Consider the following 21,301-nt stretch of genomic DNA (forward strand, 5'->3'; position numbering starts at 1 on the left):
CCACAGTTTCTTCAGCGGCTTCCTTAAACCGTCTCGGACAAACACACACAATCTAATAGCACGTTGTGCTTTCCGGGCAGGCAGAGAAGCGCATTGAAGGAAGGACCTGCAAACCCCCTCCTGCACATACCCCGCCCCGGGGGCTTGTTCGCGTGCACATCCCGGCGCAGGAGCTCCGCTGTGAGGCTCCGAGAACCTGCTTTTCTGGCAGGCTCCCAGGAGATGCCAAGCTGCTCTTGGGAAAACACAGAGGTATCGAGGCTCCAGGCCACCCCACCTCCGCCTCCCACCAGCCGGCTCGGTCCTTCCTGGTGTTACTCTGCAGTCCGAGGGAATGTGGGCACGGGGGCAGTGCGGTCCAGGGTCAGTGTCTGCCCATCTGCCTGTCTGTCTGTCTCCCCGGCCAGCCTCATGGACTCACGGAGTTGCAAGCCCAGGCCCACTCAACAGTCCGGGTGTTGCCAGGAGTCTTGCCCTACTGTGAGCCTCCTTTTCTGGGGCCGACTTGGAAAATAGCTGAAGGCCCCTCTGGGTCTACCTTTGATTCTAATTCATCAACAAGCTCGTCTGAGCCTCTCCCTATGAAGCCCTGGCTTCAACACGGAGCCCCACCCCATCCCACTTGGGTGTCTTTGGCAGGAACACCGCCTTCTCTGGCCTTGGGGCCCCTGTTGACAGGTTGGGGCTGATGTGAGTCACCTGATCTTTGCAAGTCAAGACGCAAATAGGGCCTTGTGTGTAAAGATGCCTATTACAGTTCTCTGTAGGGTTGAAAAGGGTTGTGCATCTAGGAAGAGAGAACAGATGGCATGCCGTCCATGTACGGGGTGCACATGGGCAGGAATCAGACATGACCCACCCTCCAAGCATCGGGGGGTGCACAGCTCCACACTGAGAGACAGGAAGTGGCAGCTAAACAGATTTGGGATCCGAAGAAGATACAAGGCAGAGGTGGGGCGTGGGGCGAGGGGAGCCCAGGGCAACTTCTGATGAGTAGTGTCCTAATGAACACTCTGTTCCTACAAACGGAGGTTGCTCGTCTGCCTGGGGACAGCATTAAGAGGGGGAAGGGTCCAGGGGTGTCAGTACCTGACTCTGAGGCTCTGGATGATAGAGATGGCTGGGACTGGGGGTGGGGGTGAGGAAGGGCAGAGGAACTGGGACAGGCTGATGGGCTGTGCAGAGGAGGGCAGCTGTGATAACAAAAAACCTCACCCCAAAAGCAGAAGGCGAGGATCCTGACACCCTAATTTCACCCTCATGACAACTCTGCAAGGGGTTCCTTGTTGTATTGTTTCTGTTGAAATCTTCCAAGGTTCACTTTTCTTTTTAAGACTTATTTATTTATTTGAAAGTCAAAGTTACAGAGAGGGAAGTCTAAGAGAGAGAGAGAGAGAGTTTCCATCCTCTGACTGACTCCCTTAGTGGCTGCACCTGCTAGGGCTGAGCCAGGCTGAAGCCAGGAGCCAGGACTTCATCTGAGTCTCCAACGTAGGTGGCAGGGATCCAAGTACTTGGTCCATCTTCCACTGCTTTTCCCAGGCCATCAACCGAGAACTGGACCGAACTGCAGCAGCTGGGACACGAATTGGCACCCGTGAGAGATGCCGGTGTTGCAGGCAGTGGCTTGACGTGTTACACCACAATGCCAGGCCCTAAAACTATTAAAAAAAAAAAAAGTGGTGGGCAGGTTGCTGATCAGTTAGGTTTTTTTTTTTTTCTTTTTTTTTTTGACAGGCAGAGTGGACAGTGAGAGAGAGAGATAGAGAGAAAGGTCTTCCTTTGCCGTTGGTTCACCCTCCAATGGCCGCCCCGGCCGGCGCACCGTGCTGATCCGATGGCAGGAGCCAGGGACTTATCCTGGTCTCCCATGGGGTGCAGGGCCCAAGGACTTGGGCCATCCTCCACTGCACTCCCTGGCCACAGCAGAGAGCTGTCCTGGAAGAGGGGCAACCGGGACAGAATCCAGCGCCCCAACCGGGACTAGAACCCGGTGTGCCGGTGCCGCAAGGCGGAGGATTAGCTTAGTGAGCCGCGGCGCTGGCCCAATTAGTTATACATAATTATGCTGCCTTCCACTTGCACTAACTTGGTGTCATGACTACAAGTGCGAGTCATGGGACACTTATTTGACTTTTAATTTTTTCGTCTGAAGGTGAAAGGTGGATCTGGGTGGGCCGGGAATGTTAGGTGATTCCCTACATTGCAGAGGAGAGAGCTTTTTTGCCCAACACCTGTAGTCTCCGCTCTCCATTTATTGAGGGAGAGGATGGGAGAAGGACATGGTGTTTGCACTAAATGAGTTTCCTGTTGCTTAAGTGGAAAAACCAAAGTCTTTATTAAAATCTCCAATCCCTGCTTAGAGACCCATCTCTGGGCGTCGCTCTGGATCAGATCGGCTCTCTCCGGGGCTCCAAGGGGCAACTGTGACCAGAAAGATGGTTTTCAGAAAGTCCGCCTGAAACAGAGGTTGGTGACCATCTGGCTGGCGACCAAGCACGCCCCAGGCTAGCCTGGGAGAGACCAGCCCCGGAGGACCTGGAGCCGCTCCCTGCCTGGCCAGCAGGTGGCGTGCACGCGCACTGGGGCTCCGCGGGAGCGGGCGTGCGCGCCGCCTTCGGCGAGGGGCCGCGCACGTCGGGGCCCGGCGAGGCGGGTCGGCGCCGGGGGAGCTATTTCCGGGAGGGGCGGGGCCGCCGGCGGCCGCACCTCCAATCTCGGCGGCGGCGGCGGCGGCGGCAGGGGGAGCCCGAGCCCCGCGGCGTGCTAGTCGGTCGCGAGCTGAGGAAGAGAGGCGGGAGGTGGAGCCGACCGGCGAGGGACAGTGCCGGAGGAAAGGAGCGGGGACGCTGGTTCCGGCCTGAGGAGGTGGACGGGCCGCCGCGGGCTCCGGGGGAGGGGGCGTGCGCGCTGGGGAGGGGAGGGTCGGAGGGGCCGGGGAGGGCGCGGGCCGGGCGGGGGGCGGGCGGCCGAGGCCCGGGGCCGGCGCGTGAGTGGCGCTGAGGGAGAGGATGGAGCCGGGTCCGGGCCCGCGCCCCGGCGCGCTGCGGAGGGCTCGGCGGCCGGGTTTGCGGACCTCAGCCCCAGGGACTGGCCGTGGGGAGGGCGGGTGAAGGCGAGAGCGGGGCCGGGTTGCGGTGGCCGGAGTCCGGCCCTGGTGGGGTGAGGGGCGGCGCTCGGCGCGCGGGACCCCGGCCGGGACGGGCTGGGCGTGTCCCCCGGCGGCGTCCACCTGCGTGGACTGCGCCGTGGACCGCCGGCTCTGTGCGCGCGCCTGCCCGTGGGCGAGGGGCGAGTCGCTGCAGGAGCGCGGTTCGCCGGGCAGGGTGGGGTGCGGTCCGAGCCCGCGCAGGGGACCCTGCGTGGGCCGCCGGGCAGAGCCTCGCGCGTGAACAGACGTGTTTCCCTTTGACAGACGCCGAGAGGACGTGGGCGAGGCGATGCCCGGCTCGGACCTGCTGGCGCTGGTGAGTCCCGCCCGGCCGGCCTGGAGCGCCGTGCAGAGGGTCGTCCTCGACGCTGGCCTTCGGTAGCTGAGCGGTTATTTCTGCCACGTTTTACTTGGGGCTCCGTGGTCAGGGTGAATACATGACCTCTTCAGTTTGGGAGAACTTAACCACTCTCATTTTCTTGGGTTCAGCCTCTCCCTGGCTAGCCGGACAGTTTAAAAAAAAAAAAACAAAAAAAAAACCCAACCATTACTAAGTTTGGTCGGGGTCTGCCGTGTCTTTGTAAGTCTTTGTCTTCCAGACTGGAGTTAGAATCCCGGGAAACAGATCCCATGCCTGAATTGTTCGAAGATGAATAAGCACTTACTGTGGTGCTGTGAACACAGCCAGGGCTTAGCACACGCCGTGGAACTCGAGTTCTTCAGTGGCCCAGAAGTGTGCCCGCTTTGGTGGAGGCTGTTCCCTCCCTCCGAGAGCTTTCTGTGCTGGGCGAAAAAAGCATTGCCAGAAGAGCGTTTACCATAATGACATTTTATTCTTGGGACATTGATGATTCCACGGAAGCTCTTTGGTGTCAGATTTGTGGGGAGCCCGTAGCTTTCACATAGAGATACAGGAAAAGTATCTGGGTTTAGTTCTGGTTGAATAAGTTTGATAGCTGCTTGTGTAAAATCGGTGATTTACATGTAATTATTTTCTTTATCTCACCGACCAGCAGGTCGGTTGGCACTGGGAAATTGGGAAACACGACTAGTGAGGGTTGTTGTACCCGAGCTGACCTCCTGCAGGAGGGATAGAGAAGAGGGAGATTGAGTTTGAGGTGGGAATGAGGATGGCCTTAGGTTGTGTTTGGGAGACACAGATCCCCATGAAAAGTTCCCCTAAAATAGCTGCTTGCCCCAAGTTACCTGAATTTTTAATAGCTCATTAATAGACATGCAGTTTTAAATTTTCATTCCAAGAGCATTATGTTAGAAACATTGGCAACCAAATTGCAGAAGGAAGCAGCCCCTTCCCCCCAGTGCCCTCCATCCTGTCCACCTTCACCCCCATTGCAGTAGTTTCCTCACCCAGGGGTAAATGCCGCCAGCGTCTTGGAGGGTTAAGCAGTATGACTTGTGTCTGTTTCTCTTCTCAGAGCGCAGGGTGTCTGTGTGTGGGAGATTGCCACCTGTGAGTAGGATCTTTCTCTGTGTGCGGAGATGCGCTGGTTACTTCTTGGGCCTCTGAGTTGACTTTCAGTGAGCAGTGGTTGCTTGTATTCATGTTAACCTTGGAACCGGTTCTGAAGTTTTTCTCTATCTGTTGCCATACCTTTCCCTTCCTCACTGGATAATCTCAGATATTTAGGGGTTTGCTTTGTTGCTTTAGGAGCTAATCCATGGAGGAGTGGCCCTGAACAGCCACCACTTTCAGAAGCCGACATTCTCGTTGTGTGAAGGGCTTTTACTGAAGCGCTCATCCCTTCCTTGACTTGAATGTGCTGTTTGGAGCCGAACTGCAAAGAACTGATGACTAGGGCTGGGTCTTCAGCAGCACACCAACCCACCCCGGGCAGAGCGCGTGGTGTTTCTCCAGCTACTTTATGTGATACGTTCTTGGTCCTCCACCGTGGAAGAAAGGACCTACGTGGTAGCTTGCGTGCAGAGCAGCATCCCAACATATCAGAATTAGAGACAGTCGTAGGGGTTAGACAGAGCAGCCTCTTCTGTATTAGTGGTTTGGAATGTCTCTAATGGCTGTCAGCCACCTGTCCTTTCTGCTAATGGAATAAACTAGCAAAAGCTAGGAAACAGTACAGGGTAGATACAGGAGTAATAAAATAACTCCTGTGGTTTAAATTCTTTGAGCTTATGTTACATGCCAGGCGCAGAAGTAGATACTCTACAAACTTCATTTTAACAAAAGCGTTTGAAAAGTGCACTGACGTCTTCCTAGTTTTGCTCAGGTGACCTGACTTCAGGTCCCTCCTTTCACTACTTGTTGGTGACAGTTTTCATGGTAGGGGTCAGAAGTTGCTGGTGGTTGAGTCTTGTGGGAGAGAACTGGTGCAGAGCAGACAGGGTGGCCTAGCTCTGCCCTCCAGGGGGCACTTTGTGAATGTGGGGAGGCAAGAGGAGTCCTTGTCTTGTCTTCTGGCATACATGTTTCATTATAAAATCTCGTTGTGTTTTTTTTTTTTTTTTTTTTTTTTACACTGCAGAGAGGGCAATTATCTTGAGAATCTTAAAGTTAATATCTGTGAATATGATGGTGTAGTCTTTGAATTTCATTTCAGAAGAGTAGAGGGTATTACAAAGTGAAAAAAAATTTTAAAGATTACAGAGATATAGCAGGATTGAGAGATCTTCATCTGCTGGTCCATTCCCCAGATGGCAGTGACAGCCAGGGCTGGGCCAGGCTGGAGCTGGGAACCTGGAACTCCATCCCCGTCTTCCACAGGGGCCCAAGTGTTGGGCCATCTTCCTCTGCTTTCTCAGGTGCATTGGCAGGGAGCTGGTACTCAAACCAGTACTCATGGGATACTGTTGCTGTTGCCAGAGTGGCAGCTTAACCTGCTGGCCTCACAAAATACTTTTTTTTTTTTTAATAACAAAAGGAAGTTGGGTCTGATAAGGAGTAAAATCACTGTGTTCGGAGTAAAACGTGGAGATCACCTGGAGTACATTTATAGCAGAACTCGAATCCAGACCCGGGGGCTTGGGCTGTCAGCCTCAGTGTGTTCCTGCTGCCACTTTGGTCTTCATTCATTTGCCTGCCTTTTCCATTTGCTCTTTTGTGACGTGTGGACCGTAACACTGTCTACCGACATCTCGGAATACCGAGTAGTCGTGTTCTCTGAGAGCGGTGGTGCTTTCAGCGAGAATTCCAGTCTGGTGATTTTGTAGCAGCCTTTCTCTGTGTTGCCAGCCATTCTTCTTGTCTGTATTACTCTGCTCTGTGGAGGGTGGCGTCACTTTGCAAGTTATGAAACCCTTAGGATTTTTAAGGAAAAGGTGCATTATAAAGCCAAATCTATTCCTTTGGTGACTTTTCTTTTTTCCCTTCCAAAGATGATGAGTAAATTAGTTGGTGTTCATAGGTGCATCAGGGTTATTAGCAAGTGCACCCTGGGAGATCTGGGTGGGGTTTGAGTGACCAGTGTCTATAGAGGGTAGGGGTTTTCAGCCAGGGACAGTTTTGCCCCCCAGGGACATCTGGCAATGTCTGGAGACGTCTTTGATTGTCACAGCTGACTGGTGCTACGGGCATTTAGTGGCTAGAAGTCAGGCATGCAGCTGGTATTGCATGATGTGCCTCGTCCCCTATGATGGGGCTTAGAACCTCATACTACTGAGGCTGAGAAACCCTGCTGTGGGCAGGAGATGACCAGGTGTCTGGGTGGTCTGTGCTATGGTGTGGGTGGGGACTGAGTCTTGTCTTGGGGCCTGATGGGAATGCTACAGTGCTGCTTGGGCATGTTTGCCCATAGGCCCAGTGCTGTTGGAAAGTGTCCCGCACCATCTCCTCAGCAAAGCACCCTTCTTAGGAAAGGTTTGCCTTCTCAGCGTTTCTGCAGCACTCGCGATTTGATAACAGCAAGCCTCTCTTGGTTATGGTTTTTTGTTTGTTTTTTTGGTTTAAAAATGGAATCTTTCCAGTTCTTTGAGCATTATCTTTGACCTTTGATTGTTTTTCAGGGAAACTTTCTTTCTGATCTGAAGTGGGATTTTAGTATAAAGCTGAAAGATTGACATCAAAAGCTCATTTCTGTTATTTGAAGTTTATAGAATTAGGTAGGAGAAAGCAAAAGTTCACTGGGACTGGTAGATAGGACATTTAAAATTCTGTTGATGATTGGCCATGTAGGATGAGCACTATGTTTGGCACTGGTCCAGTCTTATAAATGAAGTGGGATAGTAGTAATTTCTGCAGCCTTTGTTCTCGGGGCAGGGGGAGTTATAAATAAACTCCAGATCCCAGTGTTTGCTTAGCTTTGCAGTCTGCGTGTCAGGAATTTTTAGTAACATTTACCTTCCTAATTAGGCTTTGCCCAATCTAGTATTGCATACAGTCTGTACACATAGGTGGCATAATTGAGAATTGGCCTGGCGTTAAGAATTTTCCGTAGGGAGCTGATTTGTAGGGAATCAGCCTGTATGTGTAAACATAGCCCATTTACCGAGAGACCAGCTATGCCGTGGGGTGAGGGGAGGTCGGGGCCATCTGCGGGCATGGAACAGTGAAGGCTGAAGGCAGCTGATGGACTGTGTCAGTCATCTGGCGCCCTCTTGCAGTGTGGCCCAGGAGGTCAGGGATATTCACAAAGGCTGGGCAGGTGAGGGAAAACCAGCAGGGCCTGGTGAAACAGCCCAGGGCAGCAGCCGGAGATACCATCACTCTCAGACCTGAGGGGACAAAGGAGAGGGTAGTTTCTGGAATCTGGAGAGTGTAGCTGGAGGGGAAAGTCACCTGTATGAGAGTAGCCACTGCCTGCCAGTGCCCCGGCAGAGAGGGAGTCCAGGGGAGTAAATACCTCCAGCTCTTCCCTACCCTGATTTCCATTGGCCAACCCAGCTGGCAGACAGAGGACCGAGCGCCTGGGGGGCCACAGCACAGCTGGAGAAGTTTCCGTGGAGCATCTGGAGGAGAGAAGAGGAACGCCCAGCATGCCGAAGCTGAGGTCAAGTTAGTTTTAAAAAGCAAAGCAGGAAGATAGGACTCGGGCTCAGTCCTGAAAATGGATAGGATATAAATTGTTATGGAAGAGCAGTGTTCTTGCTGATAGTAACAGGAGGAAGATAGATTCAGAGCCGAAGTGTCACTGGCTTTGGCAAGCCCAGAACTGCTTTGTGCCAGTGGTCAGTAGCCATGGAGTCAGACTTGCTGAGAGGGTCTTTAGAAGTCCTGTGGTCCAGCCTTCTTGCTGTGTAGGAGTCCCTCGCACAGTGCTCTGTCCTGCGTGAGTGCCGAGTACTTTCTCAGGAAGTCCTTTCTGCGGTTGGAAGCTTACCCGTTGGAAAGGTTTTCATCTGTCCAAATCACCAAATGAGTCAGTTAGGATAGATTGGGCTGGATGAGTATGTAACAGAAAAAGCAAACGCAATAGAGATATTTTAAAAAAAAGTTATATTTCTTTGAAGGCAGAGAAATGTGGCCCACGTGGTCATTCTCAGGTGTTTGAGATTCCAGGCTGTGGCATCCCCACCAGGAGTGCATCCTCTCCTGGTGCAGGGTAGCTGTGGGTTCCGCCTGTCAAGGTCATGTTTTGTTCAGTAGGAAGAGGAAAGGGGAGAAGGACTTACCTTTCTTTTTAATTAAAGATGCTTTTGTGTGAAATTTATGAAACAGGCAAAAGTGTGTTTAAAGCACATATCTACATTTTAAAGAATGTTACAGAAAACAACCCTGTATTTGCCGCCCACGTTAAGAAATAGAACATTTACCCCAATGCCATATGCCCTACCTTGTCACATACCTCCCGTCTTCCCTCCATCAAGATGTAACCACGATCCCGACCTTTAGAATAATTACTCCCTTGCTGCTGTTTTTAAATTAGTATTACCACCTACATATGCATAGTTTAGTTTTGTTTTTTAACTTGATATAAATGGATTTATATGTATTTTTTGAGATTTTTCTATGTTCAGTATTTGTGAGATTCATCCAGTATTACTGCACGTAGTTCATTTGTTTTCATGCCGTTCAGTATTTTAATTATTTGACTACAATACAATTTATTTATCTACTTGATTAATAGTGGACATTTGAATTGTTTCCAAGTGGGGGCTTTTTTGAACTTTTCCATTATGAACTTTATTTTTTTTAAAGATTTATTTATTTGAAAGGCAGGGTTAAAGAGAGAGAGAGAGAGAGATCTTTCATCCCACTGGTTCATTTTCCAAATGCCCGCAAAGGCTGGGGCTGGGCCAGGCTGAAGCCAGGAGCCAGGTGCTTCCTCCTGGTCTCCCACATGGGTGCAGGGGCCCAAGCACTTGGATCTGCTGCTTTCCCAGGCACATTAGCAGGGAGCTGGATCAGAAGTGGAGCAGCTGGGTCTTGAATTGGTGCCGATGTGGAATGCTGGAGTTGCAGGCAGGGGCTTCACCCGCCATGCCACAGCACCGCCCTTTTGCTCAACCTTTGTGAGTCAGGGGTGCTCTTGTGTTCCACTACTTTTTTTCTTACTGCTGTGTCGGATTACTGTGTATAAATATGTTGCAACTGATTTATTCCTTCTGCAGTTGATGAACAACTGTTTTCAGTAATTTTGACTGTTGTGAATGACACTGTTAGCTTCCTGAATGTGTCTTTCAGTAATCATAAATAGAATTGCTAGAGTAATGTATACTACCAAACAGCTTTCCAAAGTGATTGTGCCAGTTTATACTCTTTTAGAGTCTTCTTTAATAATATTTTTGGGTTTACCTTTGGATAACACTTGTTACATTTCTGCTGTCTGCATCCTGGACTTAGAGCACTGAGCACACTTTCTCAAAGTAGCATAGGACCTTTTTAAATGTGAAATGCGCTTAATTTTCTGTAATTTCCCCAGAGAATGAAGCCTGCTGCATTTTTGTTCATCTAGTCTATAAATAATAACCGTTTGGGATGAAGCAAGCTTGATTATTTTTGAGTATTAAGAGGGCAGTGATAAGGGAAGGATTTAGTGTTGCAGAGTAACATTTGTGCTAGTATGGAAGTGGCTCTTGTTAACGCTTGCTCTCAGAGCTGGGGGAAGCACGCTCTGTGGAGATGGCTCTGAAAAGGAACAGACCAGTGCTGTGGTGGTGCCAGTCCTGACCAGTGCTGTGGTGGTGCCAGTCCTAATGGCACCTAGCCTTTGAGACACTTGAGGCAAATAGAAAATTCTGTTTTCCGTTTCTCACAGAATGGAATCTAGGGCAAATAGGAGAATGCCCTGGTGGACTCGCTCCTTATCTGGCTGGTGTGGCCGGGGAGAAGAAAGCCTCAGAGTTCACATCCCCCAGCTCTTTGTGGAAGCGTGTCCGATGCTGCCCTTTGTAGTCAGCAGTGGGCTGTTTGGATGGCTGAATGCGTACAGGTTTATGATGTGTACACAGAGTAGGTGACTGATTTTATCCTGTTTTGTTGGTGGGTAAGAGGGCATTGTAGTCTTCTGATTTATTTAGTAGATTGTCGAAGGTTAAGAGTAGACTTCTCATGTTTCTTACAGGTATCTGAGGAGCACCGCATTACTAATATGTGTTTTATCACAACTGTCTATAGGAAATACAATGTAGGCATGGCAGGCAAACTATCTAAGCCTCTCCCACGCCTTTGGGATTCTCTTAGGGCTTTGTAGAAGTTGCTTTCCTAGCTGTCATCAGAGAATTAAGATCCATCAAATATTTGGTAAGTTTGTTCTCTGCGGTTGTTTCCTTACTCTTTTATCACATCTAGTGTTCACAGCAGACCTATGACTGGTTTCTTTTTCTTGTCAGTCTTTTGTTGAGTTGTGGCAGTGGCATTCTGCAGGTGAGGAGACTCCAGTTGCAGAGGTTCAGTCACGTGGCAGAGGTCACACTGCTTCTCAGTGAGACTGAATATCAGTGCTGCCTTTTTGTGGCACACACTACGTGGCTCTCGGAGGGTCCCTGGGAGGAGTGATGAAGTGTCCTTCAGGGAGAGTACTCACCGGTAACTGCCCTTCTCACCTATCTTGGGCAGTTGCTGTTTAGGATGTGCTTAGGAACTACCAAAGATAAAAATCAGCTTTAAGCTTTTCTCATTTTAGCAGTTAGTGATGAATGTTTATGAATCCTAAGGGATACATTTGTAGACAATAATGGCCTTCTTTGTCCGGTTTGTACATAATGCCCTATAGATTTTAAAGTTACTACTCATGGTTGCTTTTACTTGGAGTCCAGAGCGTTTCTCTCTCTGGAATTGCCGCTTCTGCTTTGTCCCTTTTGGAAACTTTTTCAGTAGGCTTTCTCTTTCTTTCTTTTTTTTTTTTTTAAAGGAAACCTGGGAATCCAAAGAATCTTAGGTCATTTGTCTTAGCTGAGAGTACATTTGGTGAACACAAATGGAATTATTTGGTCATGGTTCTTTTTTAAGTGTACAATTCTGTGTGTGTGTGTGTGTGTTGACGGAGTTGTGCAGTCACCACAACACATTTCTAAAAAATTATTTATTTATTTGAAAGGCACAGAGAAAGAGAGCCAGAGGGGAGGGAGAGAGAGATCTTCCATCTGTTGATTCACTTCCCTAATTCCTGCAACAGTTGGGGCTGGAAGCCTAGAACTCAGTCCAGGTCTCCCACATGGGTGGCAGGGACCCAATTACTTGAACCTTCTGCTGCCTCCCAGGGCGTGCAGTAGTGGGAAGCTGGAATCACAAGAGGGAGCCAGCACTTGAACTTGGGCATTCTGATAGGGGATGTGGGCATCCCAAGCAGCATCTTAATTACTGTGCCAAATGCCCAGCCCCACAATCAGTTTGAGAACATTTTTCCAAAGGGATTCAGTACTCACCAGTCACTTCCTTATTTCCCCTGAGTCTGCTTTCTGTCTGTAGATTTGTTTATTCAGGACATTCCATGTGAAAGCTTCATATAATCTCATACAATGTGTGTCTTTCATGATTGACTTTTTCACTTCTTATAATGTTTTCAAGGTCTACCATGTTGTGGCATGAACCAGAACTGTGCTTTTTTTTTTTTTTTTTTTTTTAATTGCAGTTATTGGGCTTACCTTGAAAATTTTAGGTAATGGATTGGTCTAATAAAGTTTCTGTTTTGTTCTCACTTGTAGGATATATAGAGATCTTGGACTTATTTTACAAATAATAGGACCTTTTGTAATACTAAGGCTACTTCTGAGATTAATTTTAGAGCTGGAATTATTAATTGGGGACTATAGACCTCAATGATTGGCCTTCAGGATGTCCTGAACTCTTTGTAAATATTTTGCAGGATTTTATAACCACAAGGATTTTTTGAAAGGAAATTTTCAGGCCTCTGAAGCTCTCTAGATTTTGTTAAGAGATAATTTTTTTTCTTTTTTAAATTTTTATTTATTTATTTATTTATTTGACCAGCAGAGTTAGACACAGAGAGAGAGATAGAGAGAAATGTCTTCCTTTTCCGTTGGTTCATCCCCCAGATGGCCGCCACGGCTTCTTCCAGGTCTCCCATGCAGGTGCAGGGCCCAAGCACTTGGGCCATCCTCCACTGCCTTCCCAGGCCACAGCAGAGAGCTGGACTGGAAGAGGAGCAACTGGGACAGAATCTGGCACCCCAACCGGGACTAGAACCCGGGGTGCTGGCGCCAACAGGCGGAGGATTAGCCAAGTGATCCGCCGCGCCAGCCAAGAGATAATTTTCAAAAACAAAATAATGGGGCCAGTGTTGTGGCACAGCAGGTTAAGCAGCTGCTTGCAACACTGGTATCCCATACTAGAGTATGGTTTGAGTCCCAGTTGCTATATTTGTGATCCAACTTGCTGCTTGTGCAAAGCTCGGGAAAGCAGTGGAAGATGAGCCCAAGTGCTTGCGCTCCTGCTGTCCACCTGGGAGACCTGGAGTTCCTGGCTACCACCAGGCTCAGCAGCCATTGCAGCCAAGTGGGGTGTGAACCAGCAGATGGAAGATCTCTTTCTCTCTCTCTGTCACTTTGCCTTTCAAATGAATAAATCTTTAAAAGTATTCTAAAAAATTACAACTTGTGGCCGGCGCCTTGTGGTTGGCCCGGTTGGGGCACCGGATTCTGTCCCGGTTGCCCCTCTTCCAGGCCAGCTCTCTGCTGTGGCCCGGGAGTGCAGTGGAGGATGGCCCAAGTGCTTGGGCCCTGCACCCCATGGGAGACCAGGAGAAGCACCTGGCTTCTGCCATCGGATCAGCGCAGTGCGCCAGCTGTAGTGCTCCGGCTGCAGCGTGCCGGCTGTGGCGGCCATTGAAGGGTGAACCAACAGCAAAGGAGGACCTTTCTCTCTCTCTCTCTCTCACTGTCCACTCTGCCTGTCCAAAAAAAAAAAAAAAAAAAAAAAAAATTACAACCTGCATACAGAAATGAAATGAAAAACACATTAAAGATTTTATTTTACTCATGAGAAGAAACCAGGTTGATGTTAAGCAGTTCAAAGGAGAAGTCCAAAGAACGATACATTTATATATCAGGAATGTTGAGTTTACAAGTGGAGGAGAAGTAAGTGCTTCCCTAGTGAGGAGGGAAGTCATCTGAACCTTTGCTGGACCTGGTAGAATTTGTTTGTTTATGGATGAACATTTAATTTGCATTGCTTTCAGTCACCTATAACTTTCAGATTTCTCCAGTCAGAATCAGGTAACCCAGAAAGATATCTTAGATAATGCATACTTTTCCATTTGAAGCAAACATCCTCCACCCTTTAACAGTTTATCTGAAACTTTTGAATGTTAACTTAAAATTAAATACCCTCAACTGCTTTTTTCAGTTTTTAAAAGTAGCTCCTTGGTGACTGGATTTTGAAGGCAGTCTTTCCAAAGGGTGTTTATCTAGGTTGAGGGTCAGAGGCCCAGGGAGAGATCTCTGTTTATACTTCTGAACAAGATTTCATGTTAGCTGTCTCCAGAGAAGGAGCTGTTGTAGCTTATTTAGGTCACATTTCTCAGTATTTCTCATCCATGAGAGCCACATGGCCATTGCAGGGAGTTCCTACAAATGGTTATGAATTTGGAAAGTCTCGGTGTCTTACTGTAACAAAGAAAGATAATCCTATTAGCAAGATGAGTATGGGAAGAAAGACACTCAGCTGACCTCTTTCCCAACTATGATAACCTCAAGGAAGTCAAGACTTCTCCTTTCAGAATGAAGAACAGGGGATTATTTCTACCAGAGCTTGCTTATCTGGACATTCTCATTTTTAGTGTTCAAAGGATAGTAAAATTTCTACTTTTTTTTTTAAAGTTTAGTTTTATTTATTTGAAAGGCAGAGTGACAGAGACAGAGAGGGACTGAGACAGACAGACAGACCTTCCATATACTGGTTCACTCCCCAAATGCCCACAACAGCCAGGGCTGGGTCAGGCTGAAACCAGGAGCCTGTTACATCTTCTGGGTTTCCCATGTAAGAGGTAGGTACTGAAGTACTTTAACTGTCGTTTGCCGCCTCCTGGGATATGCATAAGCAAGAATCTAGATCAGAAGCAGAGCGTGGTGTGGGACCAAGCACTCTTGTATGGAATGCAGGTGTTCTGAGCGTCAGCTTAGTGCCCTGTGCTAGTGCCCTGAAGATAGCATCTGTGCATCTACACGTTGATTCACGTACATTTTTATTACAAGAGGCTGGGAGATCATCGCAAATGTAGTAACGGACCATGTGCAGGTTTGCAGAGAATTGTTTCTCTGCATCCATCCTACTTGCCTTACCCATAATTGCTGTCCCCTCTCTCATTCAACTTGTTTTATGCATTTTGGTCTTTCCTAATTCAAGGCCCTTTCTGATGTACCTTTCTGATGTGGTTCAGAAGCGAGTTGCTCAGAGTGTTACTTGACAGAATCAGCATCTGTCTTACTTGATGTGTTGTCCTGAGTACAAAAAGGAATTAATTAATTGATGAAATGCTTTGATCATTTAGCAGTGTTTAGGGCCATCAGCTTTTATGAGCTTAGAACCTTTGATTTTTCCTGATGAGTTGGGAAAGTTGCATATCTGTCTCTTTGGGCAGGATTGTTTGTATCTCAGTGATGGAAAGATACTTTGCCTGGATGCCCCAGGGCCAGGTAGAGAGCCGTTAGAATTAAAAGTGCCTGTGGAATAGTGCTGGTCATATCTGGGAACATGTGGACTCTTAAGTGCTTGGAGTTGCACTTCTCATCCTGCATCCCTGACTCACGTAGTGGAATTTTAGGGGAAGTGTGGTTTGCTGTTTATCTCCCAAGAAATGATGATTCAGTCGCTTCAGATGTTGCTGTATCACCATTACTACTGATTGCTTGTAGTGGCTGTTTGGTTTTGTTGCTCAATCCTTACTTCTTCTTTAGTGACCCATGGGAGTTTTTCCTTTGGGCTGTGATGTTTTTGCCGGGACACTTAATGCCTTTTCAGGCTCTGCAGACGGCACTGTTTTTTTCACCTGTTTTACTTTGCCCTTTGAAGTTCTGCAGAATGTGACATGAAAGAGAATCAGACCATTTAGTTTTGTTTTTCATGTTTTTAAAGGAAGAAGTAGAATAAGCATAAGTGTACTGACCCCTCTGTACTCTTAACTTGGCCCTACTTAACCCCAGGCTCAGTCCTTAGAGTACTGTTTGATTTTAAGCTTTTCAGGCAGTGGGTAAACTGAGTAATACAGGTTTTTCTTTTCCTCAACAGCTCATTCCTGTTTTAAAGCTCAAATTTCTGGCTTTTCGGGAAAAACTATATGGCTGTTGAATTGTGCCATTATCCTAGAGGTGCCATAATCCTATAGGATTACATGGTGGAGGTTTTGATTTTCATTGGTGTCTTGCCTGGGATAGATATTAGCCAGGAATAGTTAGCTGATCTAGAGGACAGATGGGGCTGGGATCTGGCTTTAACACTCACAGGAAGGCCTGCTGGTGTCTCTTTTCCCAGTGTCTGAGAGCTGGGTACACCAAGTGGGTGCTTGCCTCTCAGACTGATTCTAGAGAAAGGACTGGACCCACTTCAAGGGAAGAAGCAGCATCTGGTGTGGGTCTGTCGTTTACTGTGTAGCTTTCCTGTTTTGGTCCTGTTAAGTTACAGGATGTCTCTTTTCTTTCCTTCCTTCCTTCCTTCCTTCCTTCCTTCCTTCCTTCCTTCCTTCCTTCCTTCCTTCCAGAATTGTTTATTTTATTTGAAGGGCAGCATTACAGAGCATTACAGAGAGAGAGAGAGAGATTGAGAGATCCAGAAGTATTCCTTCCTCTGGTTCATTCCCCAAATGGCCTCAACGGCCAGAGCTGGGCCCATCTAAAACCAAGATGAGTGCAGTGGCCCAAACGCTTAGGCCACTTTCTGCACATTAGCGAGGAGCTGGATTAGAAGTGGAGCAGCCAGTACTTGAACTGAACCGGTGCCCATATAGGATGCTGGCACCGCAAGTAGTGGATTTATCTGTTATGACACAGCGCTGGCCCCAGGATGTTTCTTTATGTGTACATTACTGATGAGTAAATTTATCAGGAAAAAAAAAAAAAACAACAAAAAACAAACAGTAATTGTCAGTTGGTCAGAGCTGCATCAGTTCTCCAAAAAGGTGTGTTTGTGGGGAGAGGAGGCAGAGAATGCCACAGTGGGAAGTTTGCTTACGGATCTTTTGTTCTTTGGGAAGTGATTTGGTGGCTGAGAGAGTTTATTATCATTAGGATAGCTGTGGGCTAGTACCCATAGGTACTAGCCACTGGATAGAATGCTGAATCTCCTGGGCCTGTCATTTCAAACCATAATCCCAGCCTCACCAAAATGTGGAGAGAGGAGGTCGTAAGTATACAAAAGCATTGAGATCGTGTGGAGTGGAAACTAACACAAGCGTTAGTTCCCTTCACTGCATTACATACGCTTGCCAGATGAAAGGGAACCAGGGGTAAAGTCACTGTGAGGCAAGAGTCTAAAACTACAGGTCATGCTTCATTTAGAGGGACACAGAACCAAGGTCGCAGGTCAGACATTAAAAACAAAGAAAGAAGAAATGGAAATGTATTTCACAAGTCATGTGGTGTTAGATACTATTTCGGAAGTATTTAGGTTTTTAAAATCTGTTTCCATGTTCACTAGATTGTGTTGTAAGGTGTGTCTCTGTGGGCTGTTTAGAAAAGTTGGAAACTCAGTGGTCCAGCAGCTTCAGGTTTACAATAGGAGTAGACTTCTGCTCTGTCATCTTATGTTCATGAACGTATCTTGCTCCCTTGATGTGACTGGGGGCCAAGGAGTTCAGTGTCACTGGGGATGGAGGGTACCAGGTGCCCATGCGTTCTGGCAGCTGCCTTTTGTCTAATGATGAGGTTTACTGAGCATGTTCTGTGCTGAGCATTTTGGGCATCAGCTGAAACCTGATCATTTGATTGGAAATAAAATGAACAAGAAGAGAAAGGCTGATAACTCATTTTTGCCAACAGCTGCTGCATTTTTTAAAAGATTTATTTATTTGAAAGGCAAAGTTATAGAGAGCAGAGAGAAAAAGAAGTATCTTCCATCCGCTAGTTCACTCCCCAAATGGCCGCAACACCCGGAGCTGCGCCAATCCAAAGGCAGGAGCCAGGAGCTTCTTCTGGGTCTCCCACACAGGTGCAGGGTCCCAAGTGTCTGGGCCATCCTCTACTGCTTTCCCAGGCCATAGCAGAGAGCTGGATGGGAAGTAGAGCAGCCGGGTCTCGAACTGGCGCCCATATGGGATGCCGGCACTGCAGGTGCTGCTACACCTGCTACATCACAGCGCTGGCTGACAACAGCTTCTTAAAGTAGTTAATATTTTGAATCTTCATGCTAAGGTTTATCATAGCTTTTCTTTTAATTATTATACTTTTAAAAGACTGAGACTATTCTTAACTATCATTTTTATATACATTGATTGGGAAAGTGGTTTATTCTCCCCCACCCTCCCTCCAGGAGTACATTTCCAGTTTTATAACAAAGGAAAGCAAGCATGCTTTACTTGTGGAAAGACTACTAAAACTACCGTTCTGTTGAGCAGGGGCTGGAGGTGCACAGCCACACCTACCCCTGATTCTTCACTGTCTTCAGAATACTAGTTACATTATACTCTCTTGTTCAGTGCTGTGAAGAGTGGAGACTATCTATAGTTTATAGAATATCTGCCGGTTGGGACTGCACATGGAAACAGATGCTGTGTATTTACTCTGTGTCCTTTCTTCTGGCTAGGTAACACAGAAGTACCAACTGGTGAAGTAACGTGCTGAAGTTGAAGTTAGCTAGTGGTCCTCACATACGGCTCTTGTGTTTCCTGAGAGAAAATACATAGATCAAGTTGAAATAAATAGAAGTCTAAGTATTGTAATTATAAATATGCATGAAAGGTGTGAATAGATGGAAAGTGTATTGCCATAAGGAAAAAGACAGTGGGAAGTGTAACTATAATAACAGTAAGTTCTGTGCAGTCTCCATGTGCGGGGTTATCTATAGTCATGGCCTGGCTGTGCAGCTTTGGTTTGTTATGAATGTTAACATGCACCCAAGGCCGACTGTGCTCAGAACACTGGATGTAATGTGGTGACTGATGTTCTGCCTGTGAACACTGGGAATCAGTACTGAAGACTGAGGAGGTGTGGGCTCCACTGGGTCTCAAACTCATCTCCAAGAGCTGAGGGACACCATTTCCCTTTAAGGCCTCTGCCTGTGAAGTGAAAATGTTGGACTTTTTCTCAGAGGTTCCTTTTAGCTCTTAGATTTTGTGCTTCCCAAGGGCTGAAGTGTTGCATCAGGACCCAACCTGGGGTTTATGCTGATTTGAAGCCCAAAGGAACGCCCTATCCTTTTTTTTTTTTTCTTCCAAGGAGATCGGTTATGTTACCCCACAGAGCCCAATAATGCAGTGAGCTGTCAGTGCTGTGAGGTGCTTCTTCACTGGGGACTGGTCCTAGCTTGTTTGTAATAACCTTATAATGATGCCAGAAGATGTAATTTCTGTGATCAACTGTTGCCTGCTCAGAAAGCTTGTCAGGACTTATCTACATCAGTACCATTGTCCTTATAGTTAGAGAAGTTAGAGATAGCGCCTTTAAAAGTAGCCCCTTGGAATTTAAGGAGTCCCCATTATCTTCTTAAGAACAAAAGCAATTTACCGAGAAAATAGATTCTGCTGAATATAGTTTTATAGATGTTAGTAAGGCATGTCTTCATTTTAAGGCTTTCAAAAAACTAGTTTACATTTGCTGATTCTTCACTGTCTTCTGAATACTAGTTACTTTACAGTCTCTTGTTCAGTGCTGTGAAGAGTGGAGAATATCTATAGTTTTCTTTTGACATTGGTATCCTTTGTTTTCTGGGTAAATTAGGAATTAGCATCATCAGAAGAAATGCTCATCTGAATGAGTGTTCTTCTGTCACTGTTCATATATACTGTTTCACTGTGTGGTTTGATTGCAGCCTTAACACTAGAAGATTCTTTATATTGATGGAAATCATGACATACCTTTAATGCTGATGGCCCCCTCTGGGCTTTCTCAGGTTTCCTCTAGTCTGTCACTGCTTTGCAGGATTGATGTTGTTCATAGCAACAGTGGGCTTTCGGGAATGGCCAAAAGGAGCCCTGGGGGGCAAGGTGTAGATAAGCTGTTTCCATGGGTATCTCTCTAGGGAACCCAGCACTTGCCTAATGTGAATTGCTTTACCCCACAGTCTAATTACTGAGGGTACCCTCTTAGTTCACTTGGGCTGCTGTAACAGTGCCATAAACTGCCTGGTCTATGAACAAGAAAAATGCCTTCTTCAGCTTCCCCTCTTTTCCAGTCTTACCATGGTTAATGGTGATACTACCTAATCAAGTCTTGACCCTGAGCTTGAAAATTTGGAATTATCTGTACTCTTCCTACTCCATACATCCTACAGTGAATAAGTTACCAAGTTCTATTTGCTTGTTCTAGCTCCAGAAATCTCTTTCAAATCCTACTACTGTCTCATCTCCAATGTCATTTATTTCTCCCCTAGACTGTTTCAGCATCTCTCTCTCTCTCTCTCTTTTTTTTTGACAGGCAGAGTGGACAGTGAGAGACAGAGAGAAAGGTCTTATTTTTCCATTGGTTCACCCCCACAGTGGCCGCTGCGGCTGGCGCACTGCGCTGATCCGAAACCAGGAGCCAGGTGCTTCTGGTCTCCCATGCGGGTGCAGGGCCCAAGCACTTGGGCCATCCTCCACTGCACTCCCGGGCCACAGCAGAGAGCTGGCCTGGAAGAGGGGCAACCGGGACAGAATCCAGCGCCCTAACTGGGACTAGAACCCGGTGTGCCGGCGCTGCAGGCAGAGGATTAGCCTAGTGAGCCATGACGGCGGCTCAGCATCTCTTAACTAAGATTTTTATTGCCAATCTTTCTCTTCTTTCACCAAGTTATCTTTTTTTTAAGTTAAAAATTCATGCCTTTTGCTTTGTTTTATTGTTATTGTTTTGTAATTTGTTTCTTTTTAAAAAAGTTTACTTTTATTTCTTGTCATCTGCTTGAAAGAGTGAGAGGAAGAGAAGGAGAGAGAGCGAGCTAGAGTGAGCTCCCATTTACTGGTTCACTCCCCAAACGCCTGGAGTTGCAGGGACTAGACCAGGCCACAGCCAGGAGTCAGGAACTGAATCCAAGTCCCCAACTACTTGAGCCATCATCTTCTACCTGCCAGGATGTGCATTAGTACAAGCTAGAATCAGAATCAGAAGTGGACCAGAACTTGAACCCAAAGACTCTGATATGGGATATGGGCCTCCCAAGTAGCATCTTAACCTCTACCCCAATGCCTACCCCCTTTTAATCCTTTTAAAATAGTATAAGTTTTATTCTCTGTTATTGTTATTGTCCCCTGGGTAGATAGGCCTTCCTCAGCGCTCGTAGCACTTAAGCATTCTTTCTATTGCTTTTCCCTGAAGAGTTAATTTGTGTGTGTGCCTGTGTATGTGTGTACAGGTTCATGTGTACCTGTCCCAGTAGATTGTACTCACGACCAGGAATGAGGATATTTACCTGGGTGCTTCCCCAGCGTCATGCCTTGAAATGGCGTGAACTTATTTTGTGCAGGCCAGTATGGAGGATTGTAAACAGGATTAAGAACTGGTCTGTCCTCAAGGCTCTCACAACCAGGAGTCAGGGAGATAAGAAAGAGATGACCTGGGCAGGTTGTGATAACCTCACAGAGCTGTAGAGAGCTTATCACAAATGAATATTTGAGAAGAGCTGAAAGGGAGAGATGAATTCTCATGAATGAGATA

At 47.2% G+C, this 21,301-nt stretch overlaps 1 protein-coding gene across 1 annotated transcript in view; it reads left to right on the top strand.

The window, feature by feature from the left end:
- The first annotated feature begins 2,676 nt into the window (after positions 1–2,676).
- SGPL1 (sphingosine-1-phosphate lyase 1) overlaps positions 2,677–21,301 on the top strand; it is a 53,597-nt gene continuing 34,972 nt past the window's right edge. The window contains exons 1-2 of the mRNA XM_051823813.2: positions 2,677–2,868; positions 3,416–3,467. Of these exons, the coding sequence (XP_051679773.1) occupies positions 3,441–3,467 (27 nt within the window). The 5' untranslated portion in view covers positions 2,677–2,868; positions 3,416–3,440. The remainder of the gene's footprint in view (positions 2,869–3,415; positions 3,468–21,301) is intronic.

Source organism: Oryctolagus cuniculus, chromosome 15 (genome assembly GCF_964237555.1).
Source record: "Oryctolagus cuniculus chromosome 15, mOryCun1.1, whole genome shotgun sequence".
Taxonomy (NCBI): domain Eukaryota; kingdom Metazoa; phylum Chordata; class Mammalia; order Lagomorpha; family Leporidae; genus Oryctolagus; species Oryctolagus cuniculus.